The sequence below is a fragment of the Cynocephalus volans genome, chromosome 3 (assembly GCF_027409185.1).
Source record: "Cynocephalus volans isolate mCynVol1 chromosome 3, mCynVol1.pri, whole genome shotgun sequence".
NCBI lineage: Eukaryota > Metazoa > Chordata > Mammalia > Dermoptera > Cynocephalidae > Cynocephalus > Cynocephalus volans.
In genome coordinates, this window is record NC_084462.1 from 183727275 (window position 1) to 183743795 (window position 16521).

The following is a 16521-nucleotide window of genomic DNA, read 5'->3' on the forward strand; positions in this document are numbered from 1 at the left end:
CCCGGAGCCTCCCCTGCCGAAAGAAGGCAAAGCAGACATGTTTATCGCAGCCTTATCCATGACCTCAAAAAGTTGCAAATGATGATAATAAAATGCAAACTTCCTGAACACCCAGTAATGGAGGGTGGCTGGAAATTGCAGGACGTCAGCCCAGTGGAATATTAGGTAGTCACTAAAGCCGATAATTACGGAGACTGTGGCAGCAGATGAAGAAACCGCTTACATAGAGTTTTCGAGCGAGGTGCGAGCAGGATTTATCTGCACTGGGAGCACAGTGGGGTCCACTTGTCACTGAGGCCGATCGGAGGCCGGGGGAGCCAGCCCAGCTTCCTGGGAAGAATTTTCTCCTCCTTTCATTTTTATCCCTACGAGTGCTGCTTGTGTGATAAACGATGCCTCTGCTTATCTCAGGACCATGTTCCAGTAAATGAGGACGGCAGCACGAGCCTTGTGCCCCCACTCCCTGCCGAAGACGCGACATCACACCAGAAAGAATGAGGGGGCCGCTTGGGGCTCACCGATGCCCAGGGCTGGGAGGGTAAGGCCGGTCACTGCCCGGATGCACCCGGCTGCCTATGCTGGGCTTCCACTGGGGACAGGCAGGGGACAGGGCAGCAGGGAAGGGCAAGCCACTGGGGTCTGGGGGCCGTGGGAGCCAGCGGCAGCTCGAGGGCTGGGTGTGGTGGAGGGGGTTGGAGGACCCGGGGGGCCCTGGCACGAGCAAAGGTGCAGCGGGGGGCCAAGCACGGTGGGGCGCTGCCAGGCGTCGGGCTGGAGTCCGGCGAGGGAGCAGCGTGCGAGGCCAGGGAGTCGGAGGGGCAGGGAGGGCGCCCGGCGGAGGCAGAGCCAGTGGGAGCCACGGAGGGTGGTGGAGCCAGAGCCCTGGGAGGAGGGTGTCGAAGGGGGATGGGAGAGAGAGGACAGGCCGAGGCTGTCACCCAGTGTCTTGGGTCCAGGCTGAAGCGGGGAGGAGGAGGCCAGGAGAGGGAGCAGATCCTTCCGTGAGTTTGTAGCAGCAGCCTTGGGAGAGCCCTGGCAGGAGGACAGTCCTTGATCGATGCAGCGATCACCGTCAGCAGGGTCATTATATCACTGCTATTATCGTCAACATGTAAAATTGTTATGGGCCCTGCTGGGGGGCAGGACCTGGGCTGAGACAGGAGCTGCTGGTCACGGACCTCGTCGGCTTCAGACTGTCCAGGCTTCCTTCCTGACCCCACCACAATGGAGCAGCCCACGGGGCAGCCCACGGGCCGGGGCTGGGGTGGAGGGCAGGTCCAAGTGGGGGTCCCCACACCCATCTCTGGTCCTCTTCAGTGGGTCCTTCTACGTAAAGCCCAGAGGAGGGCAGCAGGGGCGCGGGCTGGGACAGCCGTCGCCAGAGGAAGGGGCTCAGGGCGGGTCTGCTTCCCACCCCCCCAGGAGGCCGACGGGAAGTGCCCCCCCTCCATCCTGAGACGGAGGCCCCCGGGGCGCGGCAGCCAGGGGGCTGAACCACAGAGGACCTCGAGGCGTGTGCGGTTCCGAGAGCCCCTGGAGGTGGCCGTCCACTGTAAGAGGGGTGCATGCGGCGAGCGGGTAGGGTGAGAGTGAGGGTGCAGGTGGGGAGAGACACCGGCAGCACCCATAGCTCCAGCAGGGCCCAGTGCCGCCTGGGAACCCCAGTAAAATCTAGGCCCCGAGGGTCATCTGGATGCAGAGTCACGGTCAAGGAAACAACCAGCAGAAAAAGGTATCACCACAGTTTCTCAACCATTCTGTCCTCTCGGGGAAGGGTCAGGACCCTGCCGGAGCCTAGGTCTCCCACCTGCGAAGCGGCCCCATCTCAGGGCCCTGAGGGTGGGGTGGGGGAGAGATGAGAGGACCCGGGGGCACGTGGTGGGCCAAGGCATCATCCCCCCAAGCCAACTCTGTCTCCTTCCCAGACATCGCGGGCAGGGACACCTCAGCCACTGTCACAAGTAAGTCCTGAGCCCCCACCCCATCTCCCACAGGGGCCTTGGGCCCCTACTCCCCACAGGACAGTGCTCAGTGTGGCCCCAGCCGCAGACCCCTGCTGCCCCCACAGTCAGACTCCCCTTCTGGCTGCTCCACCCCCATAGGGCCACTCCCTCAGCCAAGGTCCTTGATGCACATGGGGGATGGCAGTGCCCCCACTGTGGTGCAATCTGCCTCGTGCCTCCTCCCTGAGGAAGGGTGCTGCAGGGACAGGGATGCAAGGGTGCACCAACAAGAGGCTTTTGCTGTGAGGGGGACACACGGGGACTGGAAGGGCCTTGGGCAGGAACAGAACGAGATCCATGTCCCATGGGGACCATGGGAGTCACCCCCAGGGATTCCCCAAAGTGCCAACCCTGATGAACAGGGTCCTGGTGCCAGTCAGCAAGGTGACAGTCCTGGTGGCCTGGGTCTCCCTCCATCCTGCCAAACCAGCCATGCCAGGAGGGGGTATGCCTCGCCAGTCCCCATGCGGGAGGGTTAGGGCCTGCTGGCTGGGGCTGACCCTGCTCTGTCCTCCGACCCCAGCGCCCAGCAGGCCCACGCCCTGTGGTGGCTCCCTGCTCCTATGGCTGTCTGTGTGTGTCCTGCTTGTGGTGGTGCTGGGCCTGTACTGTGGCCGGGCCAAGCCCATCACGACAGTCCTCGAGGACCTCCAGGCCCGGCTCCTTGTCCTTGTCCTGCGCCTGCGGCATGCGGCCCTCTCCTGCTGGCACTGCCTCCTGCAGCACTGACCGGCCTGGACAGCAGCACCTCAGATGACCCCAGCACCGAGGCTGCAGGGGGAGACCCCCACGGGCGGTCTAGGGGCTTTGAGATGGCCCCAAGCCCTGGCTCTGGAGCTGCCCCAAGAGAGAGCTGTGCTGCCAGTGCTCTGTGAACCAACCGTGGGGACCAGGGGACTGCTGCAGATGCGGCACATGGCCCTGAGCCCTTCCAATCAGCACCGCCCTCCTGTTTTATATGTCAGGGTCCACTGTGAGGTTTTATTAGAAAAAGGATTTGACTACTGAAAGTTGGGGACCCACATGCTCTGGCCCTCAGACTCACCCTTTGGACCCCTCCCTCGTCCCAGCAGGAACTCGTGGTACCCTTTGGGCCTGAAGCAGATGCCTCCGTATGCACCCTTGAGGAGGGGGACACCATGCCCCATACCTGTGGGACTGCTCGAGAAGGCGAAACCCAGACTTTTGCTACTTTTTGAACATCCCAGGGGCTCAGGCCTGCAAACCCCATTGGGAGAGAAAGGTCTGGTGGTTGGGGTGGGGACACTCTCTCCTGAAGGCCATGTGGGGTCCCTTGTTGTTGGTGTCAGGTGCCATCCTCTGAGCCTGGGTCTGATGGCCCCACTTATCCCCAAGAGCCTGGGGAAGCCCGGGGGGAGGGAGCCGCAGAGGGCCGGCTGCGGGTGTGGGAGCGGAGGGCGCAGAGGGGTGTGAGAGGCCCAGGCCCGTGCTGCCTTCTGATCACAGCCTCTGGGCCCAGGCTCCGCTAGCAGGAGGACAGAGCCGAGCCCTGGTCCACGCCAGTGCCAGCCCCGAGCTGCAGGGCCCATGGATCCCCATGACTGTCTGTAGAAGCAGCTTCGTCACCCGATGGCAGGGCTGAGGAAAGCCCAGTGATGACAAGCTTCAGGGGACCCCTAGACCCTGCATGGACTGGGGAGGCCTCATCAAAGCAGGGAGGCCCACGGTCAGACACCAGGAGAGACTGCCAGGTGACCGTCACACAGGTGTCTGCAGGGCCAGCCTGAGACTCGAGGGTGCGGCCACAATGACCACACTGCCCTTCGGTGGCTGTGCTCTACCTGTCCACTGATTTTCTATTAGAACACACTGACTTCTCTCACTCAGAACTTTTATAGAAACAAGAAAAACAGCTACAACCCACAGGCTGGATTGCCCCCTCATCTTCTCCAGACTCAGGGAGCCAGGGTGGTGACCTCCACGGTCTCTTCTGTCTTTAGAATCTGGGGGGCCCAGAGTGAGGGATCCCAGCATAGAGGGGCCCTGTTTACAGAAGTGGCCTCGAGGGAACCACAGTGGAGACTCCACAGGACAGCACCAGCACTTGGGGACCCTACAGCATCACACTGTCACCATGGTTACCACCCTCTTGCACGGGCCCAGCCTCACCCTGCCCCCATGAAGAGGACAGGCAAACAGAGGGTAAACAGAGGCACAGAGAGGTTAGGTCACATGCCCAAGACCACCAAGTGGTCACAGACCTCTGGCTCAGCCCTCTCTGTGCTTGGGGCCGCCAGCCGCCCTGCCTCCCTCTCGGAGAGGCCTGCCTGGAAGGGGGCTGGTCTCCCCAACACCTGTGGGGAGGGGTGAGGGCAGCCCCCTCCTCACGGCCCAGCTCTGTAGGGTCCCACACAACTATGACCCACCTGACTTTTAATAAATATTGCCCAGAGATGTACACTATGCACCTGAGAAATCATTCAAAATCCATCTCACACCCAGGAAGTCACATGGGAATCAGTGACACTTGACCCCCCAGACTCAACCCACCTGAGACTCGAGCCCACCTGAAAATGTAGACACGAAGGCACCACCATGGGGAAGACCAACTTTCTTTTTTCAATATGTATTTGTGTGTGCGTGCGTGCGTGCGTGCGTGTGTGTGTAAAAAGGTCTGTTTCAAGGATTTTGCTTATGCGATTGTGAGAGCTGGTGCACGAGAGATCTGCAGGGCAAGCCACCAGGCTGGAGACCACAAGGTCAGCTTCTAATCCCTGATACGTTTTTGGAACAAAATCACCAAATACCAAATGCAATGTGTTTAAATCGCAAATTCAATGCAGTTAAAACCACGAGAACAAGGTGAGCTGGAAGGCAGGCGCAAGCGAAGAAAAATATGACAGATTCCTCGTCATCCACATGGGAGACTCAGATGTTTTTCTATTCGGATTTTGAGAAATAAATGCATGTAAGTTTAAGAATATTTACTTTCAGTTTAGCCAGAAATACAATTAAAACAAGGATGTCCATTATCAAAAAGCCGGGGAGAGAAGCGAGGGCGTCTTAGAAGCAAACCGTGGTGGCTACCTCTGGACCTCCGTGGTTACAGCCTACCCTTCCTGCCCTTTCCTGTCTGGAGAGAGGCCCCAGCCCTGGAGGGACCCTCCCCTGCCCAGGGCAAGTGCTCACCAGCTCCCACCAAGCACTCCCAAGACCGCTGCCCCTTTCCTGGAATCCCTCAGGGTATTGTTGTCTGGGGTGCTGGGTGCAGCCCCAGCCTGAGATAGGTCTGCATCTGTAAGTGGTCTCTGCTGACCGCAACCAGGGGGCTGCCCCAGCCCAGCTCCCGGGAATCCATGAGAGGCAGCTGCCAAGGGCAGACCTAAACCTGGGGCAGGACCTTGGGCTCCAAAAGCGTGCACCCCACCCCCTGCTCCTCCTTCTGGGATCCCACATGGCTGCTGCCTGAACGGGGGCTGGGACAGCTGGCAAGGTGGGGTCCAGTCCACCTTCTGCTGGGGAGAAAGACAAGGAGCTCTCAGGGGCTGGGAAGGGTCTCCACATCTGCTAGATTAGGGCTAGCATGAGGGGCTGGAAGAGGCCAGCTGTGGGGGCTTTGGATCCTGGCCCTGGGGAGTCTCACCTCACCTGGCTGTGACCTCCCAGTCGACAGGCACCTGTGATGCAGCATCCTCACAAGTCACCTGCGGGCCTCACCCCTGGGCGCCCAGGGCAACCACCCCACCAGGTCCAAGGCTCTGGAAAGCCCCTGCCTTCCCATTTGGAAACACAACCAGTCACTTGGGGTAGACGGGGTGAGAGCTGCACACATGGGGAGCCACGGGCTCTCCTTTCCCGGGGCAGGTGGGTAGCAGCAGCGGGCAGCAAACAGTAGCACTGGGACTGGGAAAACTGCAATTGCTGGTGGAGCCCCGGGGGTGGGGTGGGCGTGCACGTGAACATCATGGACAGGGACACGAAGGAATGTGCCAGCCAGGGAAGCCCAGGAGCCTTGCGGGAGAGGGGAGCTCTGCGCTCTCCTGAGAGGTGGGGTCCACAGCCAAACAGCCCCCAGGCTGCTCATTGCTGAGTGCAGGGGAGCCCTGCCCAGGGTCCCAGGTTCACATCCCAGAGGGACCACTGAAGGGACAGCCATCCATGTGGCCATCACCTGATGCCAGGCCAACACTGCTGTCCCTGCATTTTCGATGCTGAGACCAGACTGGCCACCTGGGCCGCCGCCACCCCAGGAGGACTCAGCCAGGCAAGAGCTGCCTCAGGGCCAGGGGCTGGGAACACACCATGAGTTTCTCTCTCCAAGGTTTCACGCAGCGTCCCTGTCCCACATACCGTCAGGAGTGAGGGTCAAGAGTGATGTCTGGCCATCTCCTAGGCAAGCCAGCATGGGGACAGCATCAGCCACAGCAGGACAATGGACAGAGGGTCCAAGAGAGCACCTGGACACCCCCCTCCCAGGCCCCCCGGCCTGGTCACGCTGGGACAGGCGGGTCACACTGATCATAGCCATCCCGGGGCCCCACCCACCCCTGTCACTGTTGGGCTCACGGGTGGGAGTCGGGGTGCTCGCCTCACTCCACGCAGTGCTGAAGGGACGCATGCAGGGCTGCACGGGGCCAGGCAGGGGTCCAGCCAGGGCCCCCCAGCTGGTCCCCCAGGACAGGCTGTGCCCGTGTGGCAGGGGTCTGGGGCTGGGTCCCCCTGCCCGCACTCTGCCTAGATGACGGCGCTCTTCTCCTCCTGGAAGGAGGTGCGCAGCGACGGCCGGGCCAGCAGCAGCTCCTTCTCGTGGACCAGGTTGTCCAGCAGGTCCTCCTGGCGGTAGTTGTGATAGACCTTCAGGAAAGCCAGGACGGTGATGGCCAGCCAGGCCAGCCATGAGGCCCACAGGCCGAACTGCAGGGGGGCGGAGGGCAGGGTCAGGGGCTGGCTAAGCACCCACGAGAGCACACACACCCACCGGCCCTGCACTGAGAGGAAGGAAGGAGGAGGCTGCGGGGACACGGGGCGTGGGACTCCTGGAGACCCCACCCGAGCTCAGGCCCTTGCTTCCTTCTGTAGCATTAGCACTGCCAGCCCCTGGCAGCCCTCCCAGAACCCAAGCTCATGCAAAAGCGTCGAGAACTTGGGCCCCTGTACCCCAGCCGGGATTGGGGTCTCCGGGGAGGAGCAGGGACTGGGACCGCGCCCTGTCTTCCCAGCAGCCCTGGCCTGCTCAGCTCTAACGAGCGCTTGAAGGTAACGGAGCCTCCTCCAACCACGGGAATAAATTGACCTTTATCGGCTGTTCCAAACAGTTGAAGGAGAAACAATTTAGTCAGAACCAGGCCTGAGCCACATTAAACTGATTCTCATTTGAGCATATTTGTCGTTAGACTGTGCTCACACCTTAATCTAATTGGCACAAATTAGGTCTGAAACATCTTCCACTAAATTTGCATGAAGGTGTCTTTCACGGTTCAGCTCATCTCAGCAAAGAACCTTTGGGCCCACCCGATGTCCAGCACCCCCAGAGGGCTCCCAGACATGGCAAGAGTCCCCAGGCCAGCCACAGCCAGCCAGGGCCTTCAGAGGCCAGTCTGGGGTTGGGAAGTGGACGTGGAGGCCGGCAAGCACTGCTCAGTGCTGGACGGAGCTGCCTCCACCTGGGCACGCCCTCTGTGACGTATCTCCACCTGGGGGACAGGTACAGATTTTGAAGGACAGCCCAATTCCAGGGTTCAGCCCCAGGGCTCTCAGTGGCCACTAGTGTGTCCCAACATGCCTGCATTTCAGCAAATAGCATCTGCAGACTCAGTCCCAGCCTCTCACTGCTTGCCATGGTCTCCTGGAGGGGAGGGCAGGGCAGACGGTCTTCCAAATTCTCCGGCCGGATCCCCTCACCCCTTTCTCAGACACCCGTATCAGCTTCCCCTAGCCAGGGGATAACCCCGAGCCTTCCAGCATTTACCGAAACAGGGCCTGCTTGGTGCCAGGACCAGAATTCAAACTCCTTGCCCTGGCACTGGGACCCCAGGATCCGATGCCCAGGCTCCTCTCCAGCACCACCTCTCCCCCCACCCCAGCCACGACACACCTCGCCACTCCCTAACTCCAACTCCTGCTTCTGCATGTTGCCCCCGCACTGGGCCCCTCGCCACATCCACCTGCAAAAATCCCACTCAGTCTTCAAAACGCGGCTCTCCACCCTCTCCTCCAGGAAGCCTTCCTGACTGCTCCCACAGCTGGATCTCCTCTGCCTGGCCACACTACGAACTACCTGAACCATATACGAATCTGTTTCCTCCCCTGGGTGGGGGAGGGCTCAGCGAATGTCCAGCGGTGAGCGGCCCCTCCCCCACATCGCACACCTCCCGCCTGCCTGAAACCCACCTACCTGGGTAATCGCAAACTGATCGTAGAAGGCGGAGTTGTTCACGTTCAGCTTCAAGTCTACGGCCTGAAGCTCTTCACAACTACAAGAGAAAGACGTGGGGTGGGAGGTGACTGCCAGGCTGCCCAGCATGGGAAGTGGCTGAGCAGCTGGCCAGGGAGCAGCGAGCATCACCCACAAGCGCCAAGGTGCATGTCCCCAGGGGATAGGCAGGGAAGCCTCCGGGGACACTGGCAGGGGCTGACCTTGACACCTCATCCGTGAGCAGGACAGGCTTCAGGGAAGGGCACCTGCAGACCTGGCCTCTGCTCCCCCGGATACTCTGTCTCTGACCCCCATGTCCTGCAGCCCTGCAGGGGTCACGGGCTCTCAGGTGCAGGGATGCAGGGCTACCACCTCCAGCCCTGAGTGCCCCAGACAAAGGTAGGAGCAGCGTCCCCCACCGACACTACACAGCAGTCGTGCTTGTGACCCCGGGCCGTGGCTGACAGCAGGGACTGAAACTAACAAGTGAGGATGAGCAGGGCCAGCTGCAAAGTCCCACCTGGTGTCCTCAGACCCGCCAGGCGGGGCCAGGTCTGGCCTCAGAGCACTAGAGTGAGCCAGGCCTGGGCTCCTGGGGCCTGCAGGCGTCACACCGGCCCAAAGCAAATGCGAGGGCAGGGCACATTAACGGGAGCATGGTGCCCAGACAGAGGGAGGCCAGAGGCCCAGGCACTCCCTGGAAGGGCTGAGGGAGGGTCAGAGGGCTGGGAAGGGAAATTTTTGTCGACTATCCAGAGGGCTGCCCACACTCTGGTGGCCGGTGGGCAGGTGCAGAAGAACTGGGGTGCATAGCTCAGCTCAGTGTGGGTAAGACGCCCCACCATGGAAGGGCCGCCCTGGGACTGGGCCCTAAATGCACCACCCACCCAGGGTGCTGCAACTCTTTTCTGGTTTGTACCCCAGGCTGCTGCAGAGGTGCCCAGGAACCCCCAGGTGAAGGCGAGGGACAGCAGGCAAGGTGCTCCCTTCCCCCACCCCCCACCGCTCTGCTGTCACCTATTTCGTATGTTAGGGTTCCAGGTCTGATTTTGCTAAAGAAAGAATCTGGAGCCCCTAGAAGAGATGACCCAAGCATCTCTGCCTTCCAGGGTCTGGTCCTGGGGCCCCTTAGGACTGGACAGCAGCCTCCCACTGGGGGAATAGGAGTCACCAATCCCCACCCTGGGCCAACCCTGCCAGCCAGATGCTGCCCCTGCTCAGAGCCCAGAGTGGCCGTGCCAGCCCCCAAGGCCTCCATCTCCAGGCCACCACGGAGCGGCCCTCACCTACCAGAAGCTTCCTCTGCTCCTTTCTTACCTATCCCCACCCCCATCACCACCTTCCAAACCCCACCCCACCAGGACCAACACCATGATCATAATGCCCTCCCTGGCCTCTGCCTGCCCCGGCCAGCCCAGGGTAGAACCCCCAGGGTCTTCAGCTGCATGGCCATATGGAGCCTTCCAGAACCAGACACCCACGTCGTGTGGGATCCCACCACCCAACCCCTGATAGCCATGACAGGACAGCTGGAATTGCTGACCATCTGGGTCCTCATCCCCCACCCTGTATCCAACCCCCAGGGCTCGCAGGGGCCTCATGCTTCCGTGATCAGCAGATCTGCAGCCTCAGGGTGGGGTCGTGAGGAAAGTGGGGGTGGGGGGCGCACCTGTGAGGCACGGTGCCCTTCTCAGTGATGGTGTCACACCACATGGTGAAGCCCACGCTCACGATGGTGCTGGCGATGAAGACCAGGAAGACCACGAAGGCGCTGACCAGGAGGTTCAGGAAGGCGTAGAAGAAGGAGCTGCAGGGACAAGCGGGGGACGCTCACTGGGAGCCCCCATCCTCCCCACCCCCAGCCTGCAGCTCCCCCCGATGTGGGAGAGCAGCCCCCAGACCCTCAGGGTTTCCCGGCTGGCATCTGGGTCCCGAGGCCGGGCCATGTGGGGCCAAGAGGGGCTCCCCCACTTCTTGCAGCTGCCCCTGCCCCGCGGTTCCACATGCCAGCCAGGGCTGCCCCCTCACCCTCCCGAAGACCCAGAGTTGGAACCGTGTTACCAACATTTTATAGAGGAGGCCAGGCCAAGACTGGAACCCAAGATCACTTGTTCCAAAGCTTACGAGCCAGCACTCATGCCAAAGATGCAAGACACCCTCTCAAGGCCATCCACTGACACGGCCACCAACTGCTATGGGCTGAATGTGTGTCCCCCAAAACCCATATGTTGAAATCCTAACCCCCAAGGTGATGGTATCAGGTGGGGCCTTTGGGAAGTGATCAGGTCATGAGGGTGGAATTAGTGCTCCTGTAGGAGAGATCCCGGAGAGCCCCTCATCCCTTCCACTGTGTGGGGCACAGGGAGAAGGTGGCCCATGAACAGGAAACGGCCCTCACCAGACACCAAGTCTGCCTTGACCTTGTACTTCCAACCTCTACAACTGCGAGCAATAAATTCCTGTGGCTTATAAGTCCCCAGTCCATGGCATTTTATTATAGCAGCTCAGACAGACTAAGACACCAAGGAAGGCCACTTACCCCCATGTCGTTAGCACAGGCTGGCCTGCACCTGCATCCACAAGGGCCTCCACCAGGGTGCCCGCACTGCCTCTTCCGACAGCATAGGCGCGCGTGGTCGGGACACCCACCCCACTAGCCTCTCCTGCCTCACCCACAACACCCACCATCTCTGGATTGCTCCCTGCAGATTCAAAGTCCCTGGCACAAGCCTCAGGGTTGCTGATGCTGGGATGTGCGCTGAGGCTTCCGGGAGTAGGGAGAGGGGTGGGGGTCTGGGAGCCTCCCTCCAACGGGACCCCCAGAGAGGACTGCATCACATCAGGATGGAGCACAGAGCAGAGTGGCCGCAAAGGAGCCGTGCTGCCTCCACCCAGCCTGCCCGCGGCTGGATATCAGCACCGGGGCTGTCTGCGCCTGGAACGCAGGGAAGCAGGAGTGAATGGACAAGGCACCTTGGTTGGAAAACGTCAATGTTACCATCACTTGAGCACAGCAACTGCTGACTGTGGCAGAGCAGAGACCCCTGCACTGCTGTCCACTTGTCCGTCCACCCGCCTGTCCGACGGGCACTTTCTGAGCATCCACGGAGGCACTGTGCCAGCACAGAGGACAACACGACACAGTCCTGGCCCCAGGAGGCACTCCAGCCGACATGCTGACGGTAAACCAAGGTCACTGGGGTCAACTCAGGGCAGGCAGCACCAGGCTGCTTTACAACAGGCAGAACGATCCATGTCCTCAAAGACTCCAGTCCCCGGCCACACCCTGGGTCTCAGTGACTGCTGAGCTGACAGCAGAACCCCACCCTCCGCACACACACACACCCCAGGACCGGGAGGGCTTGAACCACTGCCCCAGGAATCTCAGAGGAGGGGAGAGGACACAGGAGCATGGGCTGTGACCAAGCAATCACACAGAAAGGGCAGGGCCACTGGGACATACCTAGGTGTGCAGGGGGCAATCAGCCCCTACCTGGGCGTCACAGCCAGACCCCCCCACAACTCCACAATCCAGAGCTCTCTGAAGGCCACAGTGCAGGCAGCAAATGCTCACCTGAGTGGCCTTCCCATGCAGCGTGGACAGTTGCATGTCCTCCTGCCTGTGCTTGACGCACTGCGCCCCCGCAGGAGCTCGCTGGGCCACGCGTGGGACTGGCCCTGCACCCCACCCAGACCCAAACCATCCATGCACCAGTATGTTCCGCCTGGCTTCAGAGCTCACCCCTGTCCCATCCTTGAGCCGGGAGGCTGACTCGTGTGGACCATGGCAACGACCCTGTGCCCTTCAGCTTCCAATTGGGCTCAGGGGTCACAGCAGGGGGTGGGAGGGTGGAAGGAGAGCAAGGTGGGTGTTTGTCCCCAGGTTCCTCCTGGGGCTGCCTCAGGCTGGCTGTGTCCCTCCACCAAAGGTCGCTACTCCTCTCCAGGTGGCCTCTTGCACATAGCTCTCCCCCCAGGTCCCCATGGCCAGGGGTGGTGAGAGGGCTACTGTCACTGACCCCAGGAACCTCCCCGACCCCATTTTAGTCTCTTTTCAACCAACCCTCTTGAGTTGTCCTCTCTTGGGTGAGCTGTCTCCTTCCTACTGGGACCCTGTGGACACAATTCTGAACTCAAAAATCCATCTGGCCCTGGGGGTCTGGATAAGGGTCCGGGGCCTATAGGTACAAAGAGGGGTACATCCCAGCTCCAGTGTCCTGGACTGGCTGCTCTGCTCCAGCCAAGGAAAAGGTGGAGGTCAGGTTTGGCCAGAGCGGAGCTGCCACCGGCAGAGGCAGAAGCAGCTCATGCTTGTCACACAAATCCCACTTGCTGGACGGTGGGGAGTGGGGACCTGGGACCACCCTTCAAAGGTTCCCTCCCGGGCACATTATTCCCTCCACCTGCTGACGGCCCCCCTGGGGTACTCCCAAGGACCCTGTCAGTGGCACCTCAGGGGCTGGCATTCCCAGACTTCCCTGACATGTCATCCCCGCTGCTGTCTCCACTGGGCCTCTCTGGAGGGCCAAGCTGGCCATGGTGTGGAGACAAGGCCAGACCAGCACCCACGACCAGTTCCCTCCCTAGTGGGGCAGGGCGGCATCCTCTGTTCTATACCAAGTTCTGCACGGGCACATGCATGGCTCAAGGCTCCCTGCGTGGCTGGAGTTCCCTCATGACATGGTCTCCCTGATAGCTCCCATCCCTGCAAATGCCTGGCACCGTGTGCCTGAGACGCAGCAGGAGCCCCATCCCATCTCTGAGAGTCACAACCTCCGACAGCCTGAAGATCCGATTATCTGGAGACTCCAGACATTCCAGTCATATCCTCTTTAAATGGGAACGATTTTAGAGTCTCTTTCCAGGACCAGAACACGGAGTTCCCCGTGAGATAGGGAAGGGCCACCAAGCTGGGGTCACCCCCGGCCTCCTGACAGCCTCCTGTCATGCATTTCTGGCTGGTTTCATGAAATCTGCCCAGGCTGTCCAGATTTTTGAAGAATTGGATGTGTCAAAGCCTCACCTAGATTCAGCCCCCCAGAGTTCACAAGGCCACCAAAAAACAGAACAGGACAGCGGTCAGGAATGACGAGCCCAGCACACACAGGGTTAAGTCTTTCTGCCCTGCCTCTCAGGGTGCCCTGCCAGGGATGTGCCGTCTCCATGGTGACAGCTATCCAGAGAAGCCCGGGAGCAATTTGAAAGCTGAGCAGCAGTGTACGCAGGCAGATGGGTCGTTGTAACCCAGTGCTCCCCAGACCAGTCACAAACTGCTGCCAACCTGGACGCTCAAAGTGCTCCCTCTTGGGCAAAGCTGCCCCTCTGGCCCCCAAGCGCCCGGCTCACCTCAGCCCCCACAAGTGCCTTGAAACAGCCAGCCCCCTGAGGTGACAGGTGCCACTGATTCAACCCATTCATTCATTCAGCAACTAATAATGGAGCACCAGGATGAGACCCTCTGCAAAGCTGTCCCCTGACTTTTTAACCTTTTATGCTCCTGGCCGCCAAGTTGTCATTGTCCCCATGTTGCAGGGCAGACACACCCTGTATGAGAAGGGACCTGGAACCTCAGACTCGGCATCTGACCCATGAGCTCAGGACCCAACCCTGAGGCCCTTAAACAGACCAAAAGGCAGAGCTCTGCCCTTGGCACTGGCAGGAGGGTGTCTCGGTGGTAGCACTGGATGGTCTCTGGAGTTGGACCCTAATCTTAAGAGAATTAGAGCATGTGCTATCCTAAACCGGCCATAACCTTCTAAAAGCCAGACTCTGATGGGGCCAGTGGAGTCCTCCATGGGCTGGACGTTCAGTGGCCATCAATGGCCCTAAGAGCCATTGTCCATCACATGAGCTCACTGTAAATGCCTGTCCAAGTCCTAAGCCGTCGTACCAGTGAATGTGACTTTATTGGAAATAGGGTCTTTGCAGGTGTAATTGAGCTAAGGATCTCAGGATGAGATCGTCCCAGATTTAGGGAGGATCCTAAATTCAATGACTGGTGTCCTTTTAAGAAGAAGGGAAGATACAAAGAAACAGAGAAGAGGCCGTGTAGAGATGGAGGCAGAGACTGGAGTGCTAAGGTCCCAAGCTAAGGAGCCACAATGGCTGCTGGCAGTCACCAGAAGTTGGAAGGGACACGGGGAGCCCTGACTGGATGTTCAGCCTCCAGAACTGGGAGACGGTAAAGTGTACTAAGTCTCCAGTTTGTGGTGCTTTGCTGTGGCTTCCCCAGGGCTCTCCTACATGGGGTGTTGGTATTTCACCCCCTCCTCCAGGTTTTGCAGCCCTGCCCAGGCTGTCCCTGGCTGTCCCTGGACCTTCTTGTCTCTTTCTCTCTGGCCCCTCTTTCTGTGTCAAAGCCACGCTGGGGGCTCTTGGGGGAGGCTAGCAGGAGTCCCTGCCTGCCCCACCTCCTGCCCAGCCCCACATGCTCAGAGCCCCTTCTCATCTCCCACCTCCCTGAAAGGAGTGAAAAGATACTAAAAACTGCCAACACATGATGGGTGGGGGTGGAGTGGGTGGATGTGGGCGGGGTGGGGGCAGAGTTTGGGAGAGGACCTGGATTTCACAAGTGCCCTCCCAGGACCTCTGCAGGAGCCCTGGGCTGCTCCAGGGCACAGCAGGCCTCAGCCAGGGGAGTGGGTGGCCCACAGAGGACCCCACAGGGTGGAAGCTCGTGGGGTGCCACTGGCTGAAGACCCCACCCCACCCCAGGCGAACCACATCCCACTGGCTCCAGGATAGGGCCAGAGCAGGAGAAGGTGAAGAGAAAAATGGAGGCTGACAGGAGGGGTTGCAACCACAAAGCCCTGCCTTCTCTCTCTCATTCCCAGCCAAGGTCTGAGCCTCCAGACGCTCCTCTGCCATCTCCCTTCCCAGGATCATGGGGATGAGGGAAGGGCTCCCTGTAAGCCTTGTCCCCTGGACAGGCTCTGGTCCCTTCCCCCAACAAAGCGCAGGCCAAGACCAGTGGGGAGCTGTCCCCAGTACTGGCGAGTGTGGGCGCAGCTGAGCCAGGACAGGGGCCCCAGGCCTGCTGGACGATGACGGTGCAACATCTGCACCCCGCGGGGACAGAGACCAGGAAGCAGGAGGTGATGCGCATTGGGGAGGGGAGGCACCGTCCTTGTACCGGGAACGGGTGATCGCCATGGCGCCTGTGCCTGCGCGTAAACAAAGGGCAGTGCGTGGAGGTGGTGAGGGCCAGTGTCGACAACGGCGGGCCTCGGAGCTGCCTGGAGAGATGCAGGGACTCGCGCTCCTCCTCGGGGGAGGACGGCCTGGGGGCGCCGTGGGCACGGAAGGGGCGCCGTGCCCGGGGTGAGGGCTGCGTCTGTCGGGCCGCGGAGGCCGCGAGGCCCCCACTTACCCCTCGTGTCCCTTGCAGAGGAAGAAGAGCGTGCGCCAGGCGTGCGCGGCGGCCAGCAGCAGCGAGAGCAGGCCGGCGAGCAGGCTGAAGCGGCAGGCGGCCGGCGGGCCCCACTCCTGCACGGTGAAGCGCGCGCGCTCCCGCACGGTCAGGTTGTCGCTCAGCCACATGCCCTCGGTGAAGAGCAGGCAGCGGCCGCGGAAGTCGTGGCCGTTCTCGGACAGCGGCACCACCGCCACGAAGCTGAACAGGAAGGCCAGGAAGTAGCAGACGCACTGCGCGAAGAGGAAGTTGTTGAGCGCCATGGCGGGCCCGGGGACTGGGGGCCGCCGGATCCCCGAGCGCGGGAGGCTGCGCAGTGGCGGCCCCGCGCGCCCCACCCCGGACGCGTGCGCAGCGGCCGCGCCTGCGGTCAGCACCGCGGACAGCTCCCGGCGCCGGGCGCGCGGGCCAGGAGGGCGCGGCGGTGGAGACGCGCAGTGCAAACGCGGGAGGAAGCGGGAGTATTGCCAAGTCGGCTGATGGACACCCGGCTCTGTGCCGTTACCAACGGTACCGGGCGCTGCTCGTATGGGCCTCGCACAGTCCGGTGGTGTCCCCAGTTCCTCATGAGCGTTAAGGAAGGGGACTAGGGAGACGTGTCCCCCGCACGTTCAGAGGGGCTGTCCGAGATGCCCACGGGAGGCGTGGAAGTGAGGTTGCCTTCCAAGCTGGAGTGGGTCATTTGCGGGGGTCCTGCGGGGCAGGGCATGGGGGAAGGGGGACAGAGAGGG

At 61.1% G+C, this 16521-nt stretch overlaps 2 protein-coding genes across 2 annotated transcripts; one reads left to right on the forward strand and one right to left on the reverse strand.

The window, feature by feature from the left end:
• Positions 1-427: 427 nt before the first annotated feature.
• C3H14orf180 (chromosome 3 C14orf180 homolog) lies at positions 428-2732 on the forward strand. The gene is made up of 4 exons (XM_063090182.1): positions 428-538; positions 1423-1552; positions 1926-1961; positions 2527-2732. The coding sequence occupies exons 1-4, from the start codon at positions 428-430 to the stop codon at positions 2730-2732; spliced, it is 483 nt and encodes a 160-aa protein (XP_062946252.1).
• Positions 2733-6698: 3966 nt separating this feature from the next.
• Positions 6699-16053, reverse strand: TMEM179 (transmembrane protein 179). Its single transcript, XM_063088451.1, has 4 exons — positions 15749-16053; positions 10049-10186; positions 8359-8437; positions 6699-6878 (listed from the first exon to the last, which is right to left on the reverse strand). Exons 1-4 carry the CDS (start codon positions 16051-16053, stop codon positions 6699-6701), a joined length of 702 nt encoding a protein of 233 aa, XP_062944521.1.
• Between the last annotated feature and the right edge of the window lie 468 nt (positions 16054-16521).